Here is a 25,658-nt window from a genome sequence, read left to right as displayed (position 1 = left end):
CTTTGAATCTCAAGGAGGCAATCAAGTCCTTTGGTGTCCTCTCCTTTCATATTAAGGTTCCCACACCATTCCTTTGAACAGAGGCCGCCTTTTATTTGGACCGTCATAAAGAAACTACTTGATTACAGTATTTTGAAAGTGAGTTCAAGATGACAAGACAACTAAAGAAGCTGCTTTGCATTTTCTTAATGACCAGAAAAATAAACGTTGTTTAAAGCATTTCTCATAAACACAGCAGGAAAACAGGAATGATGGGATTATGTGAAAAGCAGTTGCAAGAAATTACTTTCCCCAGAGGCCTGCAGCACAGGCACAGAGCTGTGCTCCCCAGCCTAACACACCTCTCGCCGTCAGCACAGAGGGAAAGTACTTGCTGCTCCACAGAGGTGTTACAGCACTACTGACTTGCACCACAGTGGTTTGTCAGACCAAAGTGCACAATTGTCTCACTTTCTGTAATCTGTGAATCTGCTTCCTCTTTCAACCACACAGGTCAGACCTCCTCAGAGAAAGGGAGAGTGTGCCACAACCCAGGGCTGATTAATATCTGGGTCTGATTGTACTGAAGTCACAAACTGCACTCTTAAATTCTTACTTCATCATTAAAATATACCCAAAGCAGAGCCAGCAAACAGCAGTTTGACCCAGACCAACATACAGAGATCGGTTAGGACCTAAAGCTTCCTATTATTCTTAAGCTTATGGTTCATAAAGTGTTTGGAGTCAAATCTGCATTTTAGCTTAGTTCAAGCACTGTGGGTATCACTGCAGAGGGGAGGCTTTGCATGAGAGACATTACAAAACTCTTTATAAGAAACCAGAAATAACTAGAAGGAGGGTTGGGTGTGGGTGTTTGGGGCGGCAGGGGGAAGCTGTTTGTTTTAAAGGGAAGTAAAAATAGCTTACAGGTAAATTAGTAACTCCTAACTACCAGGAATGTACAGCAGAACAGTTTTACACAGCGAACAGTATGAATACAGAAAGGCTTGAACTGCACTTTTTACTTCTTCAGGGTTAGAGGAGAAGTCTTAGGCCAGGCTACTGTGCCTGGAGACTGGCATTAGTGATGTCTGTTATAGCAAGCCTGCAGTAACACCACGGCAGCCAGCCACCACATAAAAGGTTGCTGTAAGGCAATAATAAAAACACTCTCTGTAGCCACTAGAGGCTGAAAAAGAAATGTCTTCATTTACAGCAGAAGATATTTAGGTTAGCCATTGGAAAAAGTCTTTGCTTGACATGGACAGTTATATATTGGAATTGATCAAACCGAGAGATAAATGTATGTTCAAGCCTATCTTAAACCTTTCTGTGGCAGGAGTTCTCCCTGTCAAGAGAGGTTCAGGTACAATGAGCTTCCTTCCCTCCCCTCTCCTGGGGCACATGGATACCAGATGATCTCCTGAAATCCCTTCCAGCCTTATTTTCTGTGATTTCTGACAAATTTGCCCACTTGTGTGTAAGACAAGCAAGCTACAAGAGATCAGATTCAGTATCTGACTTCAGCCTTTTCTTCCCAACCTCTAACACATCCTCCTCCTCTCCTGAACTTCCACTCCATTTCTGGCTGGACAGACCCTACAGCAGTTCTGTTACACCTCTCAATAGCACAGAGTCCAGAGTTCTACACTGACATCTGTTACAGACTCCCAGTGTGGCCCTTGGACATTTTAATGCTTTTCATCAGATTCACAATTGATAAAAACCTTGAAAATCCCATGGGAACACTGCAAGGTTTCATTAATTAATGTCTGCCATCCATTTTGTATCCCAAGATAAAGGATTCCAGAATGAGATACAGTATTACTGCAAGCAGCTAACCACGGAATGACATTTCCAGAAGCACTTAGTATTATCAGATAACATCCTCACTAGACAGTGAATTTGTCTGTTAGCTTAATACTATCCCTTAGCTCATAGAAATTCCAGGATTATACCTTCATTTGTCCATTTATTTGCTCTACATCAGATTTGATCTGAGGACTTAGACACACAGTATCTCAGGACACTATTTGCTCTCCCAAAGTCCTCAACTTATTATGAACTTAAAACCTCCAAATCTTTCTTTTATGACACAGAGGCCTGGAAATCACTCATTTAACAGTCTATTAAATGAGGATCATACTGGATCTGAGAACGGACTCCTTAGGTGTAGTGAGGAAAGCCACATTACCCAGTGACAGAGCCTGCAGAAATGGATGCCTGCGAAGGGGGTGGCTTTCTGATTCTCTGCCATTCCACCAGCCCGCAATGCAATACTCAAATAAAGGATGAGCAATAAGAAGTTGTTTAATTACTGTTGGACAGCTGAATCAGGCAGGCCCACCTAAGTATATTACCTGCCCCTTTAGAAACTCTTAAAAATTTCAAAATTGGCCTGGAAAAGGTTCATAAGTCACTCTGAGGAGAACTACGACCATTCTGACAGAAATTGGTCTAATTTTTTCCTCATTATTGATGGCATTTTTCATGTACTTTTCTAAGCTTGCCCAGTGATAACTAGGCATTTCTACTCACACTGTTTTACTTTCACCCTGCACATTGTAGCACCATGCTCCTGTGGGCCCTCCCAATTCTTTTTCATGAACACGTACTAAATCTCCCCAATGTCTGCCACAGGCCGACACTGGGCTGGGGCTCACCCACCTTATACAACCGCAAGAGCACGAAGAAACAAACAAGAGTGCTTCCTGCTTTTCCAAATATTTAGAGAAGGCTGCAATGTTTTGGGTTTTCCCCAGTGCAGGATAAGATCTTCAAAGAGAAACTTCCTTGAAATTATCAACCCCCTGAAACCTCTCCCATAGCTGGGACATAGCTGGGTCCAAAATGCTGCTTGGTGTGTACTGCACCAGGATGTTTTTTAAGCTGCCAGGGTTGAAAGTACCTCACGGAGTTCACTGCCAACAGCACACACAGCACTGTAAACATTGCACATTAATTTAGGACCTAGGGCTTATGAATATTTCTGAAACTGTTTCTGTACAGTAATAAACACAGTTGATTTGTTAACTAATTCAAGGCATTTGAATTGACAGAATAATTAATCCTTACTACACTCTTCCATGCCTGTTCTTCATGCTGTGGAATAGTTACAGAGCAGCGTAGCGATCCCCACCAAGGCTTCCAGGACATCGGCAGCAGAACAGACTGTGAGGAACTCCTGGCACCCGAGCTCTTGTTTAACCCACTCAACTTCGCTGTTGCCTTTGTTGCAACTTCGCTGACACTGCTACAGAGCAGGTCATTATGTGTAACAAACACACAAACAAATATTAATACTGTTTACTTTTCACTTCGCAAGTGAGATGTTTTTGCATTTGCATTACCTGCTCTTGTGAATCACAGCTAGTCCGAGAGATCATCAGGATTATGCTCTCATTAGTGGGAATGAAATACATTAACTCCTTCTGTCTGTTCATCTCTCTTCACGCTCTCCCCCTCTCCTGCTCTCCTCTCACACGCAATTCCAGGGATCAGCCAGTGGAAGAGACAGTATGAACAAAAGCAAAGAGAACCAGCTGGAAGAATAACTAACAAGCAGGCACTTCCCAGCAAGTTGATTTTTCTGATATGAAACTGTTCCAACTCCAAACGAGAAAGGGGGGTACAAATCTGCATGACCGTCAGCAAAGTTAGCAATGAGAAAACGTCCCCCTCAACTCACCAAAAGGAAGCCGTGCTTGTCAGCAACGCACATGCCATGGCACTCCGAACAAGCCAGGAATAAGAGAAGTACAGATGATGACTTCATCAGAGGCAGCAAAAAAGAGAAGTATGACTGGAATGCCAGACCAGCCAGCAGCACTGGGGAGACACGGCAGGAGGCCAGGTTCCTGCACCGTATCGCGGTGACGTGCTTTAAGGAAAGGAGACTTTAGAGGACAACAAAACTTCACCAGATCATCTGGATGCACTGCAGAAAACTAAGAGTTCATCAGAGCCAACAGCTGGTGGAAGAGATCCTGCAGACAGCCCTGGGAGAGGTCAGGCTGGCTCCCCACCTTCGGTAAGGATCCGCCAGCGAGGGTGTGCTCCTCCCTGTCCTGCCCCATTGGCGTAGAGCTTGACATCTCCAGGGTGCCCCAGAGCTTACCAGGGTGGAGTTTCTGTGAAACCAGAGGGAACAGGAATTACCAGTCTCCTGCTCATACAATTACATTCCGTGAATTAGTTTTATTGCTTAATGAATTTAGGTGTTATTCCTCTAATTTCTGCATTATCTAATAACTCCTTACTACAAACCCAACGGAGGAGAGGAGGAGGCATATAGTGACAGAAGTGATTTATTTAACATGGCTCACGGTAGCATTTATGAATTAAAAACAGTCCCTGGAGAGTGGATATTTGTAGTGTCTGTGTGATTCCAAATACTCAAGAGAGCCTGCAGAAAAATCCACATTTCAGAGAGCTTTAGGTGGCCACATGAGTCCAGGAGGAAAGATGGATCTCTAATCTGAATCCAAAGGGGTATTTAAAAGCTGCTGTTAGAATAGTGGCACTTTTAAAAAGCTGAATATTACCCCTATGACAGAAAATAATAAATACCGAGTTGAGCCAACTTTCCCCTTCACGAGGCATGAATAACTTTGAATGGAAGGCTGAAATGCCAAAATGTCTCGATTTCCAGTGGACAAAGGTCAGTTAAGAACGTTAGCCCTCCCATCAGCTGGACTAGAAATACAGCTGCAAGGCCAGTTTCGTTGTTCGATTACCTGGAGAACATATTTTGGAACATATCGCCCAAATGCCCTGCTGATCCCCCAGTGAATTCCAGTTGATCCCTTACAGCAATATTATACCCATTATGCCACACCAAATTAATTAAAAGGCAAACCTTTATTAGGCAATAAAATTAACTTTTAAATAAAAATGGTCGTGAAGCAAAAGTTTAGGGCAGGTAATGCTGCCCTCTGAAAAATCAGACTCATCTAAAAGTGAAGCTAATGAACACTCAGAGTGGGTATTCTCTAGGCTAATGAACGTTTGCATCACCACCACTTTTTATGTTAGAATAAAATTATTTCTTTTTTGTATCTTAGAATCTCTAGCTTAAATACACTTCTAGAAAGCACAGCAATCCCATTGGCTGTACCCACAACGCTTCTACATCAGAATCAGCAATTTACTCCCCACTCATTTAATGCTCTAAGCAGAAATAGTCTCACATTTTCTCATGCTCTTGCTACCTTTTCAGACAATTAAGGATACTGATTACAGAATTATAGCTTGTAAAAAAATTCTCACTTATCTAACCATTTACATACAAAATAAAAAATAAATTGGGAACATTGCTTGCCTTTTGTGCTACGTTCTGGCACAAAATATTTAGAATTAAACAATTAGAGGTATGCCTATAGCTAGTGCTATCCACAGTGACTACACCAAACAGATCCAGCTTCTTACTATTACCTTTGTTTCCCTCACAGATGACTTAAGTGTTACAAAACCACTATATTCAGCTTAGCAGGGGGAATGCCATCTCCAACTCAACTGTGTCCCTGCCTGGAAGCATAAAAAGACATCTGAAGCACCACTCAGAGCCATACAATCCTCTGCAGCTACAAGGATGCTGGCTGGGACAGTCGTGTGAACTGAAAAGCCTTATTAGAACTGGCTGGAAAACAGAAAACAATTGAACACACAGAAAACATCAGAACACACTGTCTCCTATCAGCTAAAAATTATGACCATCTTCTCTCAAAGTGGGACTAAGATCTTCTGGAAGGAGAGCTTTTTCTTTGTTAAATAATGATTTGAAGTGACATTGACCTTTGCCATAGCACGCTGTGCTCTTTAATGGATCTCATATCATCTCTGTGTCAGGTTCCCGGATATCACGTACTGTGTAGTATTTAATATTCCTCATACTGCTCCTGAGCAAGTGCTATTAATGGCTCTTGAATCTAGTACTGAAAAAAGCTGTGCTATTTTTCTGTGTACTTGATATGTATCTATTCCTCTATTTTCTCTAATATTACTCAGTAAGAGAATTCTATTCCCAGCAGCACACTGAGGTGCTTTTTGATGCATGCAAGCAGAAAGGGGACTTACTGCCCTTTCCTCTTGTCTTTCTGTGGGCTTTGGCTGCTCAGTGTGCAGCCTCTTCCCTCCCGGAAAGCTCAGTTAGGCCTTCCAGCCTTCAAATCGGCAATAACAGGGGTTTTTCTGTTATCACCCAGCAGTGGGGTAACGGGAGTGTTGCTCTGTTACAGCAGAGATCCAGCTGCCTCACTAGAGGGAGCTGAAGCCCCTTCCCTGGCCAACCTAACCCACAGCACTGGCCCAGCGAGAGGACAATGGAGATCTGCGCTGCCTGGAAGAATCTGCTTCTGACACAGACATGAGGGGTGGAGGATTTCTCTCTGGTGTTGTTTACCTGCCTGTCTAGTTGACGTTCAGTATCGCTGCTAGTTAAGAGGGCTCTCCCCGTTCTCCTGTACACTTCTCCATACCTTTCACTGCCGTGCAGGGCCATTCCCTGCCCAGCTAGCCAGCCTCTCCTCTGGCCAGTTCACATCCCCGCGGCAGATGCTGGCCCTCCCCATGTACTGCCTTCGTTCTTGCAGTTTAGTGATAGACACCTAGGGCAAATTCTGCCCTCATAGAAGTTGATCGGGAATATATTCTTTAACCTGAGGATACAGATTAGACATATTTGTCAAGAAAAAAAATACTCCCAGAGGGCAAAAAGGAGAGATGAAAACAGCACAAATGGGAAAGGAAAGCTTAGATAATTCTCAACGTAGGGAGTCTGAAAATATACACACTAAGTTCTCTGTACTACAAAACGGAAGAAACATCAGATCCACGTACAAAAGACAGACATAGCTGCAGGTCCCCAGACCTGGTGACAGGGTGGTGACAGGGAGAAAATACAAGGCATCCAGAAAATTAGCCCCCCTTTCCAAAAATAAATAGCGAATCATGCTGATTGAGCAGCCTTTATTACAAACTCCATTTTACTGTCTGGTATTTTTTAATTAGCTATATATATATTTTGTATTTTTATTCTTTATTTATCAGTCTCTGAAATAAAATATATATGATATTTATCTTTCTTTGGTATGATATCTAGTGAACAAATTCATCTTTTGCTAACAGCATATCATTAGGAGCCTCTTCTCCAAGGCAAAACTGAAATCAAGCACAGACTTAAAAAATACATCAGAAAAAGCTGAAATTCTAGCCTGACTGGGGACCAGATCATGGAGACTGCTAATACCCTGGTTAAACTGGAAAGGATGATAAAGTGAAGCGGAACATCAGCTTCCTCCTATGTGATGATAAAGACAAGCAACATGGAGTCTGGAGAACAAGAAGTCAGCTCTGGGGAGATTTAAATTAGATTCATCTATCATGCTTAACATTTCTGCGAAGATTCCACACTGTTACTGTGCTGCTTTCTTGCAGCACTTCATCAGCATGGCTGCTATTCACAGAGGCAATCCAAGGCAAAGAGAAAATTCAACACTCTCTATTCTCTGTCGCTGCGGATGTAACTGATGGCACCTATACACACCACCCGGAACAGGGCAGGGGGAACACCACCCTCTTCCACTTGAGCCTGCCGGGAGCCCCAGCTGGCCCTGCAGGCTGCTGGCCCGACACAAGGCAGCCATCAGCACGTGGTGGTGGAGGACCACAGACACCGGCCAGACGGTCTCAGGTAGCCCTTGGCTAACCTCGCAGGATCCCTGCAGCCGAACGGCTGGAGAACGGACTGTCCCTGCTGCAGCTAAGTCTCTGTCAGGGATTTCAGAGCAGCTCACGCAGGGCCTGACAGGCCTCCTGTTTCATTAAAACTCCTGGGATTGCAAAAGGGAGTTTGAAATCTCACAAGAACAGATTGTGTTGCGGCACGTTAGCCCTCTTTGCTTCCAATTTCAGAGAGAACTAACAAGTATAGAGGCACAGAGTGCCACAGTGGCAACCCCAGTGAGACAGGAGATACACATCTGGATCACAGCCATCTTTTTGTCTCCCATCAGTGAGGTTTGTTTTGCTGGCAAAGTGTTCTTCTGGTTGGTCTGGGGCTTTCTTTATAGTTGACTTGGGCATGTGAACTGCAAACCAGTTGAGAACAGTTTACTCTGTGTGTGGACTAGCAGCACAGTACAAAGGAAAACTTTGCACAGTTTAATTACTAGACCATTTTGCAGTTCTGCATAGTGGCTGCTGTAACAGGTCTGTACTGGCAAAATGCAAATTAAATAAATAAATACTTAATTTATAAGCATGATTCATCAGAGGTTTCATCTTCTACAGCAAAGAAACAGATGTTCTATTGATGGCACTTCATTAGAGAGATAAATGGGGTCACATACATATCTCTATTCACATCCATCTGCATAATAGAGCAAACATTAAGATCTGAAATTCACATAGTACATGCAGCTCTTACATCAGCCTGAAAGAGTCTTAATGCCCAGAGCCAATTAATCCAAGTTAGACTGCCTTAACATTGAAGGAACTTTAGTATTGTTCAAGAAAGCAGAAGGTTGAGCTAGTTAGGATACAGTTTCACTGAAAACATTTATAGAAGAGTAAGGGATTTTAACTAACTGGATAGCAGTAATTTTTGGTAGCTACTGGACAAAATACAGTATCTCTCCTGATGAAGCAACTCAAAGAACAACAGCATTAAAAACCAGCAGTGACGGGCAAGTCTGAAAACACTGTTCTTCCTCCAGTTACAATTATCAAGGGTTAGGATATTGCTGAAAATGCTTCCTGTCCTTACTACTGTTACTCATACATCTTCCTTACAGCTATGCAGACTCTTTTAAGCAATTGTTTTACATTCCACAATTCCTAGTTGTGGAATGTAAATCCTAATTTATTGTGACTGATACTTCTATTTCCTTTGTGGGTGGGTGGGTATTTCTGCTTCTCTTACACATACATGCTCTGAAAACATACTTGCAGGTGCCAGCCTCACAGGCTCACTTTTCCATTTTCAAGCAAACATTGCCAGTGAAAGAGATAGGAAAGAAAACATTAAAAAGCAGTCATGTTTTCTTGTTTCATATAAATACAGTGTGCTGCAGACGGACATACAGAAACCACCATTCAAACTCGATGTTCCTTTATGCCACTAACCTATAGCAATTGTGCTAGCTTTGGGATTGTGTTGCCAGGCTTTTTTAAGTGATAGCCACTGTTTACCTACAAACAGAAATGTGTAGTAGATTACAGAAGGGGATCTAGCAGGGCTATATTCACTTGTACATTTCCCATCCTATTTTTGAAGTGGGAGGGAGGATGCTCTTACCTACACTGATGCATTTTTTGTCCTAAAAAATATGCAGGGTATATGTACAGATTCCTCCCTCCACTACTGAAGTGCAGGCACTCTGAGGAGCAATACGCTAGTCGTTCAGCAACACACCGCAACGCTGCAGAACAATTTAGCACATGTTGCAAAGAGCATTCACTCTTCCTGGGGAGACTAATGCACTATACCCCACTCTCAGAAATTTTATCTTGGTATTCACCCAAAATTCAGTTGGTCCTAGAAGTAAAGTTATGTAAATGAACACCAAATGTTCTCACTTTAAATTTGCCAGCCAGATCAAAATTTGTTCCCATCTAAGGGCATAAAGGTAATAACTGTTAACCTTTGACTGCTAAAAATGTAAAAGGAAAATATCTTTCATTTAAAATTTGCTCGTTTGGTTACCATGGACACTGCTTAATCATGAAGGATGACTATTACTTGTTCCTATAGTAACCAAGAAGCTTAGGAAGCATCCTGTAATTTAACTCCAGATGCCAAATTTTACAACAGTCCACCTATTACCACATTTGGATACTTCAGAACAAGCCCAGGCTTGATCTCCAACTCTACAAGAAATTCACTGATGCAGAAGTGCTGTAAAAAAATCAAAAATGTGAGCACATAATGTACAAAAGAAACTTGCACTTCAAATAAATTGGTTTCTTCAAAAAGAAACATTAAGTGCTCAGCATCTGAGGATTCCTTTTTCAGTGTAAATGTTAATGAAGCAAAACTTTGCCTGTCTTTATTCTTGTCAATGTTTCTCAAAGTCTATACAATTGCAGGGCATGTTTTTCCCCAAAGTGAATGCTTCAACGCTCAACTTAAAATGAACTTCTGAAGTAATGCTGAGTAGCCAGCATTCATAAGCAAAACCTCCGAGAGCAGATCAGGACTCCCAGCCCAGCTCTCAAGAACAAACCTGCAGTGAAAACGTGTCCCTCATGCAAGCAAGCAGCAACGGACAGGACAAACCTTCCAAATTCAGGCAACCAGTGTGTTGCTCTAGACAGTCTTTTATAGTATTTCTGCTTATTAAAAACAAGCCTAACACTCGCCTAGCATTATTCATCACCATAAAGCTTTACCTTCAGCACCACCAAACAAATTTTAGTCAGAAGCTTTGTCTGCTGTAGTCTGAGGAGATGAGCCTTCCAGAAATTACCTGTGGCTGACGCTGTCTCTTGACCCTCACCAGCTCTATATTGGATATGAATTCACAGTTGTCAAAAAGCCATCAATTTTTATTTCCAAAGGGGCTTGAGGAAACTTAGTTTAAAAGCGTGACCCTACGGCTGTATAAAACAGGGAAATGACTAAGAAAGTTCTGGGGTTTGTGTGCCTTTTTTAATACACATATACACAGACACACAAGCAATTAATATCTACATTTTCAATATTCTCGGCAGTGTTTAAAAGGAAAGAAAACTACCTTCAGCTAGTGTCTGAGTCGAAAAAAGCAAAACTGATAATGCCCAAATATGGAAAGTGACCCAGCTCGTTCCTCGTCTCTATTGAGAGCAAAGTAAATTAAAGGATTATAGAGTGCCTTCAGTGCAATAACTTAAGGGATTAGTGGCACACTAGAAGACCTTCAAGGGAAATATAGGTTTAAAAGCTTTAAAAGGCAGCTCTGTGTCTAAATTGTTTGGACTGCCACAGCTGTAAGGAGACAAACTTACTCTAATACATAAGCGATCATGAAAAGTCTGCTAAAACCCCTCTAAGCATGCTTTTGGAAGCAATTCTTTTTTGGACTCAGACCAGGGTTTTTAACCTTTTTCTCATTTATTACCTATGGCTTTTAGATAAAAACTCACTCTGTATTACTTGGGAGCAACTCTGCTACTTATTTCCTTTTGGAGTAATCAGCCCCTCTCAGCAACACTGTTAGGGGAAAGTAAGGTTACTATCAGAAGGAAAGGACTTAAAATAGAGATAAGCAAAAGATGAGCAAAAGGAGACAACAGTCAATCTTCAAGTTGCCTGAAAGTCGCTGGTACAATTTTCAAATTTCTGTCACAGCACTAAATGAGTTGTTGCTTGGATAGTAATTTCCCGAGTTACTCTTAAGCAGTATTGACAGTTCTCACAATTTTATCAAGACTGTTGCTGTATTTAGTTACCTCTTAAAGACGGCAGCTGCTGGGACCATGGGACATTCAGGTATGGGACTGTGGTCAAGATTTTAGAGAAAGAACATGAGAGTCAAAACTCCTGAGTTCACTTCCTATCTTGGGGCAAAAGGAAGTCTCAGAAAAGAATACAGAGCTACTGGAGTTTGTGCCATTACTCTGTCATTGACCATCCAAGGGATTTCCTGCAATTCATCCCCGGACACCTCACTGGTTAGATAAGGATGCATCTACCTAAGGCTTCTTTCAAGTCCACAGAGTATTTGCAGTTCTTACAAACGTGCTAAAGAAAATCAAACAATTGCTCGAAGGCAGTGTTTTGGTTATGCATGAATATGCATATTCAGAAGACATTTACTGGTTTGGGTAGTGCCAAGAACACCACAATGGGCATGCAGCCCACACTAACGGTATCAGCAGACACATACACATTTCCAGTTGCCCAATTTCATCAAGATTCTAGGTTCTTTCATCAAATCTGCTTCTTTTCAAGCTGTTTATCTGACTTGCAAAGCTCACTGTCCCTGCCTCAGCCCACATACACAGCTACAGCTGCTGACACTGAATCCAGGTGGCTGTGTTGCCCTGGATGAGCCTTTCCCCACATTCCAAGTTACTCCCTACAGTTCTCCTACCTCTCTTTTCCTTCCCTTCCTTCCCCTACCCCTTTCGCATCTCACTATCAAAACTCCATATCCAGTACGTCTTAAATCACCTCCTCTGCAACGTTCCTCTTAAAATTTGACAGAGGTTACAACACATAAAAATCAAAGAAGGAGGGAAATACAAAGCTCTCAAAACCACAGGATATTGTCATTAAGAGGACAGGTGAAAAGTCAATAAACAGTCAGGTGTTACCTCAGCCTGTCAGAAGCAGATGAAGTAACTAGTCCCGAAAATCCCAAACATACTCCAAAAACCACCCCATAGATTGTTAACAGCTCATGTTGGGCACAATATTATGGTTTAACTGCACTGTAGCTCCAGACACTAAACGGCAGCGCTGACCAGTGGTTACTCACAACATGGCTGATCAGGGAGTCTGTGTCTCTGGAAATAGAGATGGTTCCTTCCACTACTGATGATGGGAAGATGGGATGAGGTATTTGTAAATCTTGCTTACTACATGTGGGTTTCTAGCTTACTATGCAAATACCAGAAGGGCCAGCGCTCCCTGGAGGTTCACTCTGGTGTTTCCAATGGCACCAAATGGGAAGTTTTAAAACTTCATTCATTTTTAATCTAGTAGCAATTGATGCATTTGTCACAGAAAATACTAAGTTTTGATGTTTCTACATTTCTAACATACGTCTAAAGGAGGTGGTGTAGATCAGTGTAACATCACCAGCACAGTAAGAGCAAACGAAGGAGCTTAAGATACTACTGCCATGCTGCTCCTACTGAAGGGTCTATCTAATCTTTGCCTCTACAGACAATAAATACACTCTAATTTTTTGTTTATTAAAGGGATATTTAGATTTCTCCATCCATTGTTTTATCAAAACAATTCAAGAATTCCTCCATCATCCACTACTTCCCAAGTTATTAAATTTAGTAGAGATTTTTATTAGACAATTAAGCACTGAACAAATAGAGGAAAGTCTCAGCTGGAGCACTAGTGCTAAAAATAGCATCACTGCCAGTGAATATTTCCTACAAACAGTACAGCTTTAAAAATTTTGCATATCTTTTCTATGGGCATCTGTCAGCCACGCTGTTAAAATTTCAATGAAAAACTGCACGAGTTCTGTGATTAAATAGCAAATGCCACAAAAGAGACTTGAAAAACAAAGCAATGGTCATTAAAAACTGTGAAGCAGGAAGGTCTCCTTTTCCTGACATTTAAAAAAAAACACCCTTGGAAAAAAAACCCACCTCTATCGCTAATGTTTATTACTGGACTCTTCACTTGTCTGCTTCCAGCCCTTAAATGAAAAAAATTGTTTATGCAATATTTTCTAGAAAAATTACAGGTATTCTAAGGGACATGATTTGGATTCTTCACGAAGTCTCACGTACAGGAGACAGGCAAAGTGTACACATGTACACTTTTGGCTATCCAGAATATAAGGCAAAATAATATAATACAGTAGAATTGTACTATTGATTGGTTACTAAAGTGAATAACTTAAAATTTATAACTTAAAATCAAGTAAATTATAAAGTAAGAACAGGAAGGGTGATTCTAAGTTTGAAATTACCCCAATGCAGCCTGCTGACGCTTGTGACTGGAAGGTGGCCAAGCAGGGCAGACCACACAGGAGTCCCAAGGTGCAGTGACTCAGTCTCGCCTCAGAGACCAGATCGACCAGGTAGATTGACCAGTAACAGGTTATTATGCTCATCTTTCTTTCCAGACTTGATTTCCTACTGACCATACCTCATTCAGTACCAACCACTGGTACAGAAAGATGTGCTGAAAAGGCAAAATCACTCATCTTGTCAAATTTTGTAGGATATGAGTCAGAGAACAACAGTAAAACCGGAACACTTTACTCAGATTTCTGCCTGCCAATATAAATACATGCAACACTTGTATTTGCAAGGATAACACTGTGTATTTCAAACTTCTACACGCTGATGCAGCACCAGTTTCTTTTAATAAAAAGAACATATTCTTTAATCATACATAGCATTAAAAGCTGCTAGATGTTTGTCAGATAGATATAGTCTCTCTCAATAAATTTATTATATAACATTCTAGATGCAACCCAAAAGATCAGAAGCACAACGCAGTAACAGAAGCGAGCGTGAAAGAGGAGGTTATAGTAATGTGTGCCCTTTGTAGGCAGGTGCACAAATGGGCTTCTGGTGGTGGTACTGTATTCATAATGACTTTTAATTTGTTAAAAATAGAGACCATAGAAATAAAAATCAAGGCTCAGTGGCACATATTGGTTTGGCATGCCAAAGAAAAAAAAAAAGCAGCATTGTAATTGTAGGGAGGTGTTCTGTTTGGACAGCACATGACAAATTACTTTTTTGCTTATTTATTCATTAGTCGATTATGGCACTGTTCTTCTGAGATAGATAGGTCTGGTCAATACTGATCTATCAGGAAGGTAGGTTCAGATATGATGCAGATATCCTAACACCCAAGACCCTGCCAGAACTAAATTAAACTTCATTTAGATAAGTGCAGACAAAAGACATACACTGAAGCACACATGCTTTCAGCAATCTGAAAGGCATGTAGCTAAGCCGAATTCAAAGAAAAGTTAATTGTGGGTCATGAAAAGAACAAAGTATTATTTAAGCATTTCATGTGAATTATTTATTTACAGAACCCTGAATCTTACTTAACAATACAGTGGGAATTTTGAGTAAGGGCAAAATTCCTAATCAAAATGAGAGAGAGATCCCTTCTCCCCACAACATCTAATACAGTCATGTCCAGGGCACAGCCCTGGGCTACAGGACAAAGTCCTCTGGAGGTGGAAAGGGAGAAGTTCTACGCAACATTCCTTGTCAAACATCACTTTTTGTTAACATGCTGCAAAACAGATCTTCAGCTAGAAAAGATTAGAGAGAAGTATGCGACATTTCAGTTAGCTTTAAATATAATAAAACCTCCTTTGTTGTTATGTCATTGTGTTACATGCTGGGACAATTTTCAGGTCTCTGCTTCCCTTGTCCCAAGCGAGTGCCTTAACCTCTAAGGTATTGGCTATTTGGGTATAAGTTGATCTCTCGTTTATCACTTAAAAGGTTTTGATTTCATCAAACAGAGAGAGAAAGACTAAATTCCAGCCGTTTTCAAGAGATGTGCATCTGAATAGCCTGCACTGAGAAAAAAACCAGTCTGACCTTAGCCTCCAAGCTCTCAGTGTTTGGTGTACTAAAATACTGGGTTTTGCTGAAGATCAGTCAGTTTTCTCTTCACAGCAGCCATCAAAGGAAAAGAAGAAGAAAGCCTGTTTAACAAAAATCCTTTTTGTAGAACACCTTGAAAAGCATTTGTGATAAACAGAACTTAGAGCAAGACATTAATGTCCAAGGAGCTGACAGAGGCAGAAGTATCAGGAACACTAAACCTTCAAGATCAGGAACTCCAAATGTTCTCAAATTCTTAGAGCTTTGATGACAACTGATTGCCTACAGAGTTTTACAGAAGAAAGACCTGAAGCCAAAGCTGCATTTGGCTCAGATATGGAACTGTGAACGGAGCACCCGTGAGTACTTTCTATGAGCAAACTGAATTTTCAGAACACTTGCCACTGATCCCTGTTCCTTCATTATACCCAGAATTAGGTAGAAACAGAGATACCACGAAGAAAGCCACAGGCCAAAGTACTGCAGGCAAAAGCAGGTGTTGCTTTTATCAATAATTTTCCTTCTACCCTCTCTGCCTCCCAAGTACCTTCCACTACATTAGATGGATCACCTGGTAGCAATCATAATTACTGCCATGATTCCTCATATAGTTACACACATCTCTGAGCTGAACAGATGGTCCAAGGAAGAGATGGGGTTTCTGCAGTTAGGTTTTTTTAACTAACTAATGTATACCTGCAGCATGTCCTAAATCTCTGTGGAAAGCAGAGACAGGAGATTTCAGGTATTATCATCATTCTAACAAAGATTAACAGCAGGGTGAAACCTGTCTTGTTTATCAGCTATCAAACAGCAATAATTTAAACACGCTGGAGGTATGATCACAGGAGCCTCCTGATAGCATACCTTCCCGTTCTGGTCTGATGTGCCCTCCCCATCCATTTCTCTGTTCTTCACCTACTCTAGCCCTGAACCTCTCCAAGGGACAGACTGACAAACACACTGAAACACGTGATGAATGTGGTAAAAGCACCAGGGCTAACCAGAGAACTCTAGAATGGAGGATACCATCACACAAACCATCAAATAAGCTGGCTGTCGTTGCAAACAGCTGAAAGGCCTATACCTTTTTCTGCATGCTACATCAGGTTGTCTCCATCTGGAGTCCCAACAGAAAGAAATCCCCTACTTTCCTTAGATACCGGCATAGAAAATGCAAATTCTGTTCACTTCGCCTATCTAAAAATGCGCTACAGCAGAGCTTTCCTGAGGGAGTGGTTATCTCTTTCTTTGTACCTCAGGAAGCAAGACCAATTTCCCAAACTAGGTCTCGGCTACAGCAGCCACCGCCTGTGACTGCGGCACAGCTGTGCAAACTCGAAGCCCAGCCTGACTCTCAGGGTTTGTCCTCGGGCAGGCTGCACTCGGGGTTTACAAAAGGCCAGCAGGCAGCATTCATGCAGCAGTGCTCATCAGAAGGGTGGCACTGCCCCCTCAGGGGGGGAGAGTGGGAAGTGGCAGTATATAAGTATATGCTTTTAAACACAACCTCTTCTTTATTCAAAGAGACTGACTGATATAAACTAGAGTGGGCTGGAAGAGGTTCTTTGACTCACAGCAAACGCGTTACAGCTTTGGAACAGGAGCCATGCTGGCAGCAGATGGCAGCACCTGCATCTCATGGGTGCTCCACTGTCAGCTCCGACATCAGGGATTTATCATCCAGGACTGATGCAGCACAAACAGTGAGTGATTCCAGATGGGGAGACGGGGTTGTCTGCCAGCAGAGATCTCCTCCTCCCTGGTAAATGTATAACAACTGCCTGATCCTCAGCAAGTTCCCTGTCCAGAAACATGCTGATAATCTGCTGAAGTGACACACCTCGGAAAAGCTCAACTTCAGGTATCGCTGCTCCTCCAGAGAGGGCCGCAGGCTTACCTGGGCTCTGTGGGGATCTGGACAAAGGGTCCAGAGACTGTAGAGAGCAAAAAGTTGCTCTTGCATGTCCGGGAAACACATGTGTGGCAAATCAGACCATTGCTAATTCCTGTGAAATAACGCCAGTACTCACAAATTCATTTTTATTATCTTTAGCTAGAGATAGTAAATTACACTGCAGATCAGCATTTGAGAAGGGGACCCTCAGCTCTTTCCTTCAGATTTGTCAAACTCCAAAAATCCAGAACCTCATTCTGATTTCTGCATTCTCCATAGCTCCCACACCCTTCAGTCTCCTGTTCATTAACCTTCCAGTGGGATCAAAACTGTCAAGGAAAGTATTTCTTTTGCTGTATTCTAGCACTTCCTTCTCTCTGTCCAGAGTGGCAGCCAGGGCGCTGGAGCAGCAGGCAGCAACTCCAGGCTCTGGACCGAGCCCTGCCACTGACCTACCGCATGGCCTCGCTGTATGGCACTGCCACTGCATAACCTGCTTTCTGCACCTCTTACATAAACATGTCGAAAATAAAGAAAAAATTCTTATGCAGATTTGCAAATCCCTTTAAGATCTACAGATAAGAAGAGTTCAACTAGTGCTGAGTATTATGATCCCCCTAGCAGGCAGGGATCCTTGAGACAAAGTGTGACAAACACAAAATACTCAGGGAAGGATCAACAGCAAGAAGATTTCAGTTGGTTTAAATCCAATTTCTTACAAACATTAGGGTTGAGTTCCATTTCCATCAACTCTGCCTGCCTATTCCTTGTGTTCATTACAAATTACATTGTTAAGTTCATACTGGGTTACCTAAATGAACCCAATACATTTCATTTGTCACAGTAACTGAAATGACAGTAAAATAGTTTGAACAGTATACAAATAAAGGGGGAAAGGGAACTGCTACATTCTTGAGTTTACAAACACTCCTCCCTGACAGGCAAAACAACAAAAAATCATGGAAAGAAAAACACTGTCTGATTAAAGGAAAAGATGAAGCTCAGGGACTGATTTAGCTTCCTATTGTTTTCTCAGTGATGATTCAAAATCCTGAAAAACGTACTGTATGCCAGGAAAAGAAGAGGACATTGCACTAAGCTAAATCTTGTAGTGCTAGAGTCTACTTTACAATCTGCTTCGTAAATCAGAATTATCTCCAGCGAGACAAGTACAAGCCTGGATTTTCACAAACACCAGTGTTGCAGTTGTGCTTTTTATTTGGGCTTTTTATTCACACAGCAACAAAAAAAATTCTTTCTAATTAATGGCTTTGATTAAGCTCAAGACTTTATAAATATGACTGAATTGTCACACCAGAGGCCAAACACAACCCTCTCCTTTCTGAAAAGACAGTTCAACAGCAAAATGACTGAAAGACTCCTGCTTCTTTGACTATTTTAACGATAGGCATAAGCATCAATAAACATTTATTTCACACTAGAAGAGAAAGCCAGAATAGCTTATTTTAAAAATGCAACTGGGTCAGGAGCTGCCTCAAGTAGAATAAATGGGCTGCATGAGTGAGTATGCCCTAAAGAAACATTACTCTGTGGACCTAACTCCTGCTGATGAGGACAAATAGGCCCTTTTAGAGCAGGATTTTTAAAAGCGCAAAGTGATTTGGGAATACAAGTCCCATAGGTTTCCACAATGCCTCAGGACCACAATCTTTAGGCTCTTTTGAAAATCCTACCCCTAAACTGTACTCAGCTTTGTAATTTCAAAACCCCTGCTGATACTCAGCTCATGAAGAACAAGAAGTTCTAGCAATGCATCTTTGCATATAGATACCACCTCTTAATCAAGGATTTTCAAATCTCTATAATCACCAATTAGGCCTCCAAACATCTCAGTTAGCTAAAAAAGTAGTTACCTTAATTATACACACTGAAAAAAGGGAAGCATGGATAACTGAAAAGACTGGGTTAGTTACAGTTGCACAAGGTGTTACAGCCACTATAAGGAACAGCACCCAAGCCTGACTCCCCCAGCTGAACTCTCAAAATTAAACAGTTCTCCCTCCCCACGCATAACTGCAGCACGACACAAGCAACTGACCTTCTGTAAAGCTCGAAATACGCCTCACAGGGAGCAGGTACACTTACAAACACTCGCACTGGTCATTCTCATCTACAGTAATGAAGCTACCTGTAAGCAACAGCACATATGTCTTTGCACTGTCAATGAAAGAGAACTGTTGTTGCAATTACCCCTACTAAGCGGCCTGTTCCGGCTCCGGGATCTGCTGCGCTGTCTCTGAAGTCGTGACCTCCGGAGCAGTCGATAGTAGTAAGACGGTCTCCCAGAACTTTTCCTGCTGTTCATTGACATTTTTGTATCTATTTTACACATACACACATGCAGGCACAGGTTCACTCTCCCTTCTGGCAAAGTAGCAACAGTTCCAGCGTTTAATTAACTGGAGGTTGGTTCTTTGGAGTGGAAAGGGAGAGGGGGGAAGAGGAACTCGTCACTTTACACATTTAAAAAGAAAAACAATAAGAAGAAAACATAAAAAAGAGAGAGAGAGGAAAAAAAAGACCGCGGCACCGGAGTACATGTCTCAGCTGAGGGAGGACTTGCAGCAAGCAAGATAAACTGTACTAACAATTCCTGCCCCCAAAAAGATAAGCCTGCTGGAGTTGGAATAGGAAGCCAGAGTTGGCCTGGGCTCTTGAAACGTGAAGAATAGGCTGGAAGAAATCCTGGACTGGATCCTCTCTGCCGGACAGCAACATCTGATCAAAGAGTACTGGAAAAAATCAACAGCTTGCTGCATGAAAACGGCTGGGTAGCCTTAGGGTGCCAGCTAGTTTCTACCTGCCCTGGCCATCAGATCATTTCGGAGATGAAGCTTCAGGCGGCTGGGTCTGCAGCAGAAGGTATCTGTGAAAGACTGCGTTGGGGAAGGGTATAATGATTTCCTGGCCATGGGACACATGTTAATAATCATCATGGAGCAAAAGCCCCGGAAAATAAAGTGAAACTTGAGAGGGGAAAACTTTAATTAGAAGTTGAACGAACAGAGCTCCAGACTCCCCTGGAGGCCCATTTCCTTTCAACATTCAAACTGAGTTATAGCACATCCCACAAATTAGAGAAAGAGCCTATTTACCATTTGGGATCTGATGGCAGTGAAGATTCCGCCTCCGGCTCATATTGCTCAATAAAATTACATTTCAATGGGCAGAATTAACACTTTAAGCCACAGAGGGAAAGAAAAGAGGAGAAAAAAAAAATCGACTAACCAGATACCAAATTTCACTCCACATTTACAGTTTAAAAAGGTCAGAAGTGAATTGTCCAGAATCCTTCATCTATGCTCCTTCCCTTGCTGGCATAAAAAGCACTCCGAAGGAAGAGCGATAGACAACATTTCAGAAAACCAGAACGGTGGCCAAGAACTGAACGTGCTGCCACTTCTTCTCACAAGTTGGCAGATAACAGAAAAATCTCATCATAGTGGGATGAACTGCAAAATGACATTTGCACAATACCTCTCTGTATTGTGTCCTAGTTTTGTCATTTTTCCCAGACATTTGTGCAAATTTATCTTTGTGGTGTCTATGGAAGCTGTAGGACTAGCCAGGCTTGGCTGAGGATGAGCTATGTTTCCCAGTTAGCAGGAGCTTCTTCAGAAGTTTAAAAGCTTCCCTGGATTATACTGTGTTGTACCTTCAATTGGCTTACACAAGAGGCAGAAATGATCAGACTTCAGTACCCTCACCATGACAGGAGTCCCTTCCCTACCACCAACATGCACCTTAATTTTAGGATTTCATAAATGTGTGCAGTCATGGAAAACATCAGAATTCTACAAAACCTGTACTTTCTTATTTAAAAACTGAGTAGTAAACCCATGATGCTTACATTTGGAGTAAACCCAGCAGAGAAAGGCCCTTCCGGGAGGAAAAAACAAGTCTCAATCTTCAGAGAAGTCCATGCCTGGTTTTGAGGCCACACGTAAGGAATTCAGCGCCAGGCTTTGCAGTGCCGGAGCCAATCAAGAGGGCAACGACAAGTTCAGGTCAAGGAGGCAGATCCCAGCTGGACAGCAGAGGCTCCGCTGCCTCTGGGAGGGGGATGTTGCACAGGGACATTCCTCTGCCGCTTCCACCCCAAGCACCAGCAGTCACCAAATCTCACATCAGATCCCAGCAAAAAGGAAAAGGCTTCAGTTACTACACATCTGCCCTCTTCTTGTTATCCAGAATAATGGGGGGGGTTTCATATTTGGGGAGATTAAAAAGGAAACAAAAAAAATACACCACCAACTATAACCATTTTCCAGGTGACCAGAGACTCATCCTGTGCTGCTGATTCCATTTACAGAGCTGAGAACATCTAGAAGACAGTGATGGGAAAGTCTGAAAATACTGAGGTTCAGTTAAAGATTTGCTATACACAAGAAGCCAAATATTCAGGTGTCTCTCTGCATTTTTGTGTCCTAATAAGTGAGCCAGTAGCTCTTAAGAGAATCTTTTCACAATTACACTTTTTATCACTAGAAATGTCTTTAAAACAGCCTAGCCAATTTATTTTTCCTTTTGTCATTCCCAACAGCAAAAAAAGGCATGGATGGGAATGGAAGTTTAAACAAAACCACTTAAAAAGCTCACCCAAATTCAGACAATTTCAAAGGGGAAGGTTCATGTGTTGGTTTTTCGTAATTGGAGCCAGGTGACTCATCCTCAAACCACCTGGGCTGCAGCAAGACACAGGCGCTGCTGATCTCCCAACCGCTGTGGGCAGGTGGAAATCATCAGGAGATACGGGAGGATGGGCTTGCAGTCACTGCGCCTTCACCCACATGTCCTTGAGCATCTGTTCCATGTTTAGGGATTTTTATTTTTAATCTAGTACCTTCAGAAATCTTCATACAGGTGACCATAAAATAGGAGAAGTTAATAAAGGACTATAAACTATCATGACAAGAGAAAGCAGCCTTACTATAAAAGTATAAATTGCCAGGAGTTTTGTTCAAGTTTCACCAGCTTGCCTCTGTCTCTCTCACTTCAACAGTGTTTTTGAAGGCTTTAAGTACGGATGCTACATAGCAGCAGGCAACAAAATGAATGACCCATCTGGGAGGGAATGTGACTGGTCTGGACCTTTCCAATTAATCCAGCACTGCTCTTTTTTTCCCTCTCTTTTCTTTTTTTTTCCTTCTTTTTGAAAGCCACATCCTGATACAAATGCTCTTTTGTGCATAGCAGAATCTATCACTTGCAAACGTTAGATATATTAACTGCTCTGGAGGAAAGTTGACAACGTTAAAGTCTCTATCTCTAAAATAACACATCCCAGTCTGGCTGTTCCCTCCAAAACGCAGAAGGACGAGTTCAGTCACAGGCTCTGCTGAATCTCTCAATAAGAGGAGCAAATGGAGCCAAACATAGCAGTGATTTTTGGGGTATTAACTCCTCCTCCCCAACACCGAACACAAACCTAACCCATGAAATTAAATATCTACCAAACTGTAACATCCCAGTAAAATATCCAGTTTGATACACTGTTGGGTTTTAGAGGACAATCAGAGCACCCACAGCTGACCTGGCATCCCCTGTCATCTACTTCTGTTATCCTGCCATTAAGCCTTCTTAAAACTGGATTTATTTCGCTCCTTTACCAAAACTAACAGCATGTGAATAAATTTTAAATTAGCACCAAAATAAGTTCTGGAATGGAGAGCTACACAAACATTGGCTTGTTTGCTTTGACATCAAAAGGAGCAGGCTGTTGCCTGAGGCTTTGCTCAGCTATAGCGGAGCTGCTGGGTCCAGGGCGGCCGACAGAAGCCGTGCTCCCCAGCGGCTAACACTTGCCTTTTTTATCATTTGTTTATTGCTTTGTGCTGGGAAAATAATGACTGTACTTCAGAATGCACATTCCCAAGGCAGCCCCTACCATTAAACCTCTTGCTATCCCAAAGGGCTTTAGAGGGAAACAATCATTCCTCTTAACTCCCTCTGATTTTATGGCAAGGAACTGGAATTCCTTACTCTGAAAGTGAATGTTTCCGTGCTCTGTCCGCGGGGCCCACCCTGGCCCCAAAAGCTCTATCCGTACAGGTCTGAGGATACACCGATGGGTCCACACACATAATTCATGGTCTTTGAATTTAGACTACCTTTGGGAAGACAGCAGCTTTAGTCATTTCATTTCAGTTTCCCATATTTTTTTCACAAAGAACTGAAGGAAGGCTTTCAAAAGTTAAACAAACAAACAAGAAAAGGTTTTGCCTTGGCCAGTAGAGAGGAGTGGTGGATATCAGCTTAATTTCTAATTTGCGTTAGGTCAATGACCTGCAGACAGATCATCGAGATGTTGAAAAAAATCAGGTTGCAACCCAGATTTCCCTGTCACATGTAACTACACAACCTTTGAAGAATGGTTATATTCGTTTTACAATCTGAGGCAAAAGGAATATGGGAATAATCTCTACAAAATACCTGTCTTTTAAAATATAAGAGAAATATAACACTGTTCTTGTTAGTGATCCTAGACACTCTCAAGATGTGTCTGCTTGCATTTGCTTACAAGTCCTTTGCAGTCTTCAGTTCAGCATACTATGAAGCTGGAAGATTTCCAGGCTTATTGCCTCAAGGCTACCAAGGAGACATAAACTCATATGCAGAGCCAGAGAGGAAGGCAATTTCCTTTGTGTAAGGATAACTGAAGTTTCAATTCAGCTGTACCCATACCAAAATCTTCAGTGACATATTTGTTTGAAGACCTAAAAAGGAAAGTTTCATACATGCAATTAAAAGCAAACTACTTCTTTTTAATATTTTAATGGAAAACAATGGTTATTTTAAGACTACGCATAGGCAAATTAAGTTCCTTACCACTTAGGTGGAATGCAGCAGCTTTTTGATAGCCTTGCAACAAAGTGGTACACCAATTTAGGATCAAAATGAGAAATAAACATTTATATTAAATTTAAGCATAGAATTCCTTGCTCTCCATTTATTGAATGGTGTCATAGCTACCAAGACACTATGGACTACTCCCGCTGTCTGTATGGTGATGAAATCCAAATGCAAATGGAAAGCAGTCGTTACACATAATATAGATAATTAATGATATTAATGAGTAGAGAAAGCAGTGCCATATAAAAAAAGTCAAGGGGAAGAATGTGTGTCTGAATAATTTAATATTAAACAAGTGTTCATGGGGTCTTACGGAAGTTAAAATAGGACATGAATTCTTTTAGCATTAGTGTTCCCTACATACAGACTATTACTACTGTTTACTGTCATCATGTTTATTATATATTTACTATGGTGGTGCCCAGAGATGCAAAAACAGATCAACATCACATTGTTTGGGGATCTGCACACACCACCAATTAAGAGATGATTCCTTGTCCACAGCACTTATGATCTAACTAAATGCCCCAGTACTGCAGACACCGCAGGCGCAGTAATTACCGTGCCTCTCTCACGCAGGGAGAAGTGAAGCCCCGAGGGATTTATCCAAGGTCCCGTGGGAAGGCTGGGGCAGAGCGCAGAGCTAGGCCTATATCCCGGATCCCTTAGTCCGTCCCAAGGAATTGATGGAGCTTCCTCACTCTCTCAAGACAATCCCCTCATGATGAATAAGTATTAAGTATAATAATATCTTTTTTTTCTACAGTGTCTTTCCTCCAACAGAGCACAGATGCTTTTGCAAATACTTGCTCAGCTTTTTAATGTACTTAAAACATACAAAATTCCCCTTTTTCACTCAGGTAAAAAAAAAAAAAAAAACATCAAAGAAATGTGCCCAATGTTAAGCAGGAAAGTCAGTTATTGCTTCTAATAGATAATGTCCTGATTTTAATAACTAGTCATAATATATTTTAAAAGTGTGAATAAAAGTGTTTTTCAACTATCACATACAAAAAAGAAAGCAAGAGAAATAAAAATAGAGCCTAGGAATTGTACCCCTAATTCCCAACAAGTCTATCAACAAGCTGAGTTTTGGACCACACTTGATTTCTGCATAGAGCAGGCAGCTTCTTGACAGCAGGAATTCAGTACAACATAGCGGCTCCAAATCCGTGTGGAACAGGCAAACAGGAGGTCGACAAACATGTTATTCATTGTGCTGGAAGGACGTGTAGTGCTTTGTGAAAAACACACAAAGTGATTCACATAGGAAGGGTTGCTCAGTCCCCGGGCAGGTTGCAGTAACGCCAAGGAGAGTCGGTGTGTCTGAGACCCCGATGGGAGACGTTTCCTGTGCCACGCAATGAACTCTACTGTGAGGGAACAGGGAAGAAACACGCACACTGACCTCAAAGCAGAACATGTTTCCTGACTACTTCCCAGTAGAACAATAGAGCTAAAGAACATAAACTTTTTCAAATCAGCTTTCAGCTAGCTGGGGGAGACCAAAAGAAAATCAGTTAACTTACTCTAAATGTACTGACATGTATTCCTAATGATAAACAATACTCTACTCGGATAACTTGGTTTATGACCTGACTGGTAATGATGGTAAGAAAATTTAGAAAGTCAAAATCTATCTTAAGATTTGTGCTATAAT

The 25,658-nt window shown here is 41.7% G+C and overlaps 1 protein-coding gene across 7 annotated transcripts in view; it reads right to left on the bottom strand.

Annotated features, from left to right (window-relative positions):
• The window catches only part of DAB2IP (DAB2 interacting protein), a 243,972-nt gene that overhangs the window by 145,068 nt on the left and 73,246 nt on the right, over positions 1-25,658 (bottom strand). For 2 of the 7 annotated variants that reach the window (XM_074846345.1, XM_074846347.1), the window contains exon 1: positions 19,337-19,604. The exons of 2 other annotated variants lie outside the window; for them this stretch is intronic. In XM_074846345.1, coding sequence (XP_074702446.1) covers positions 19,337-19,478 — 142 coding nt within the window. In that variant the 5' untranslated portion in view covers positions 19,479-19,604. Of the gene's footprint in view, positions 1-3,329; positions 3,350-19,336; positions 19,605-25,658 lie in introns of those variants that run through there. 3 more of the 7 variants (XM_074846343.1, XM_074846344.1, XM_074846350.1) reach the window with 2 other exon arrangements.

The sequence above is a fragment of the Strix aluco genome, chromosome 20 (genome assembly GCF_031877795.1).
Source record: "Strix aluco isolate bStrAlu1 chromosome 20, bStrAlu1.hap1, whole genome shotgun sequence".
In the NCBI taxonomy this organism is placed as follows: Eukaryota; Metazoa; Chordata; class Aves; order Strigiformes; family Strigidae; genus Strix; species Strix aluco.
This window is presented reverse-complemented; position numbering and strand designations above follow the sequence as displayed.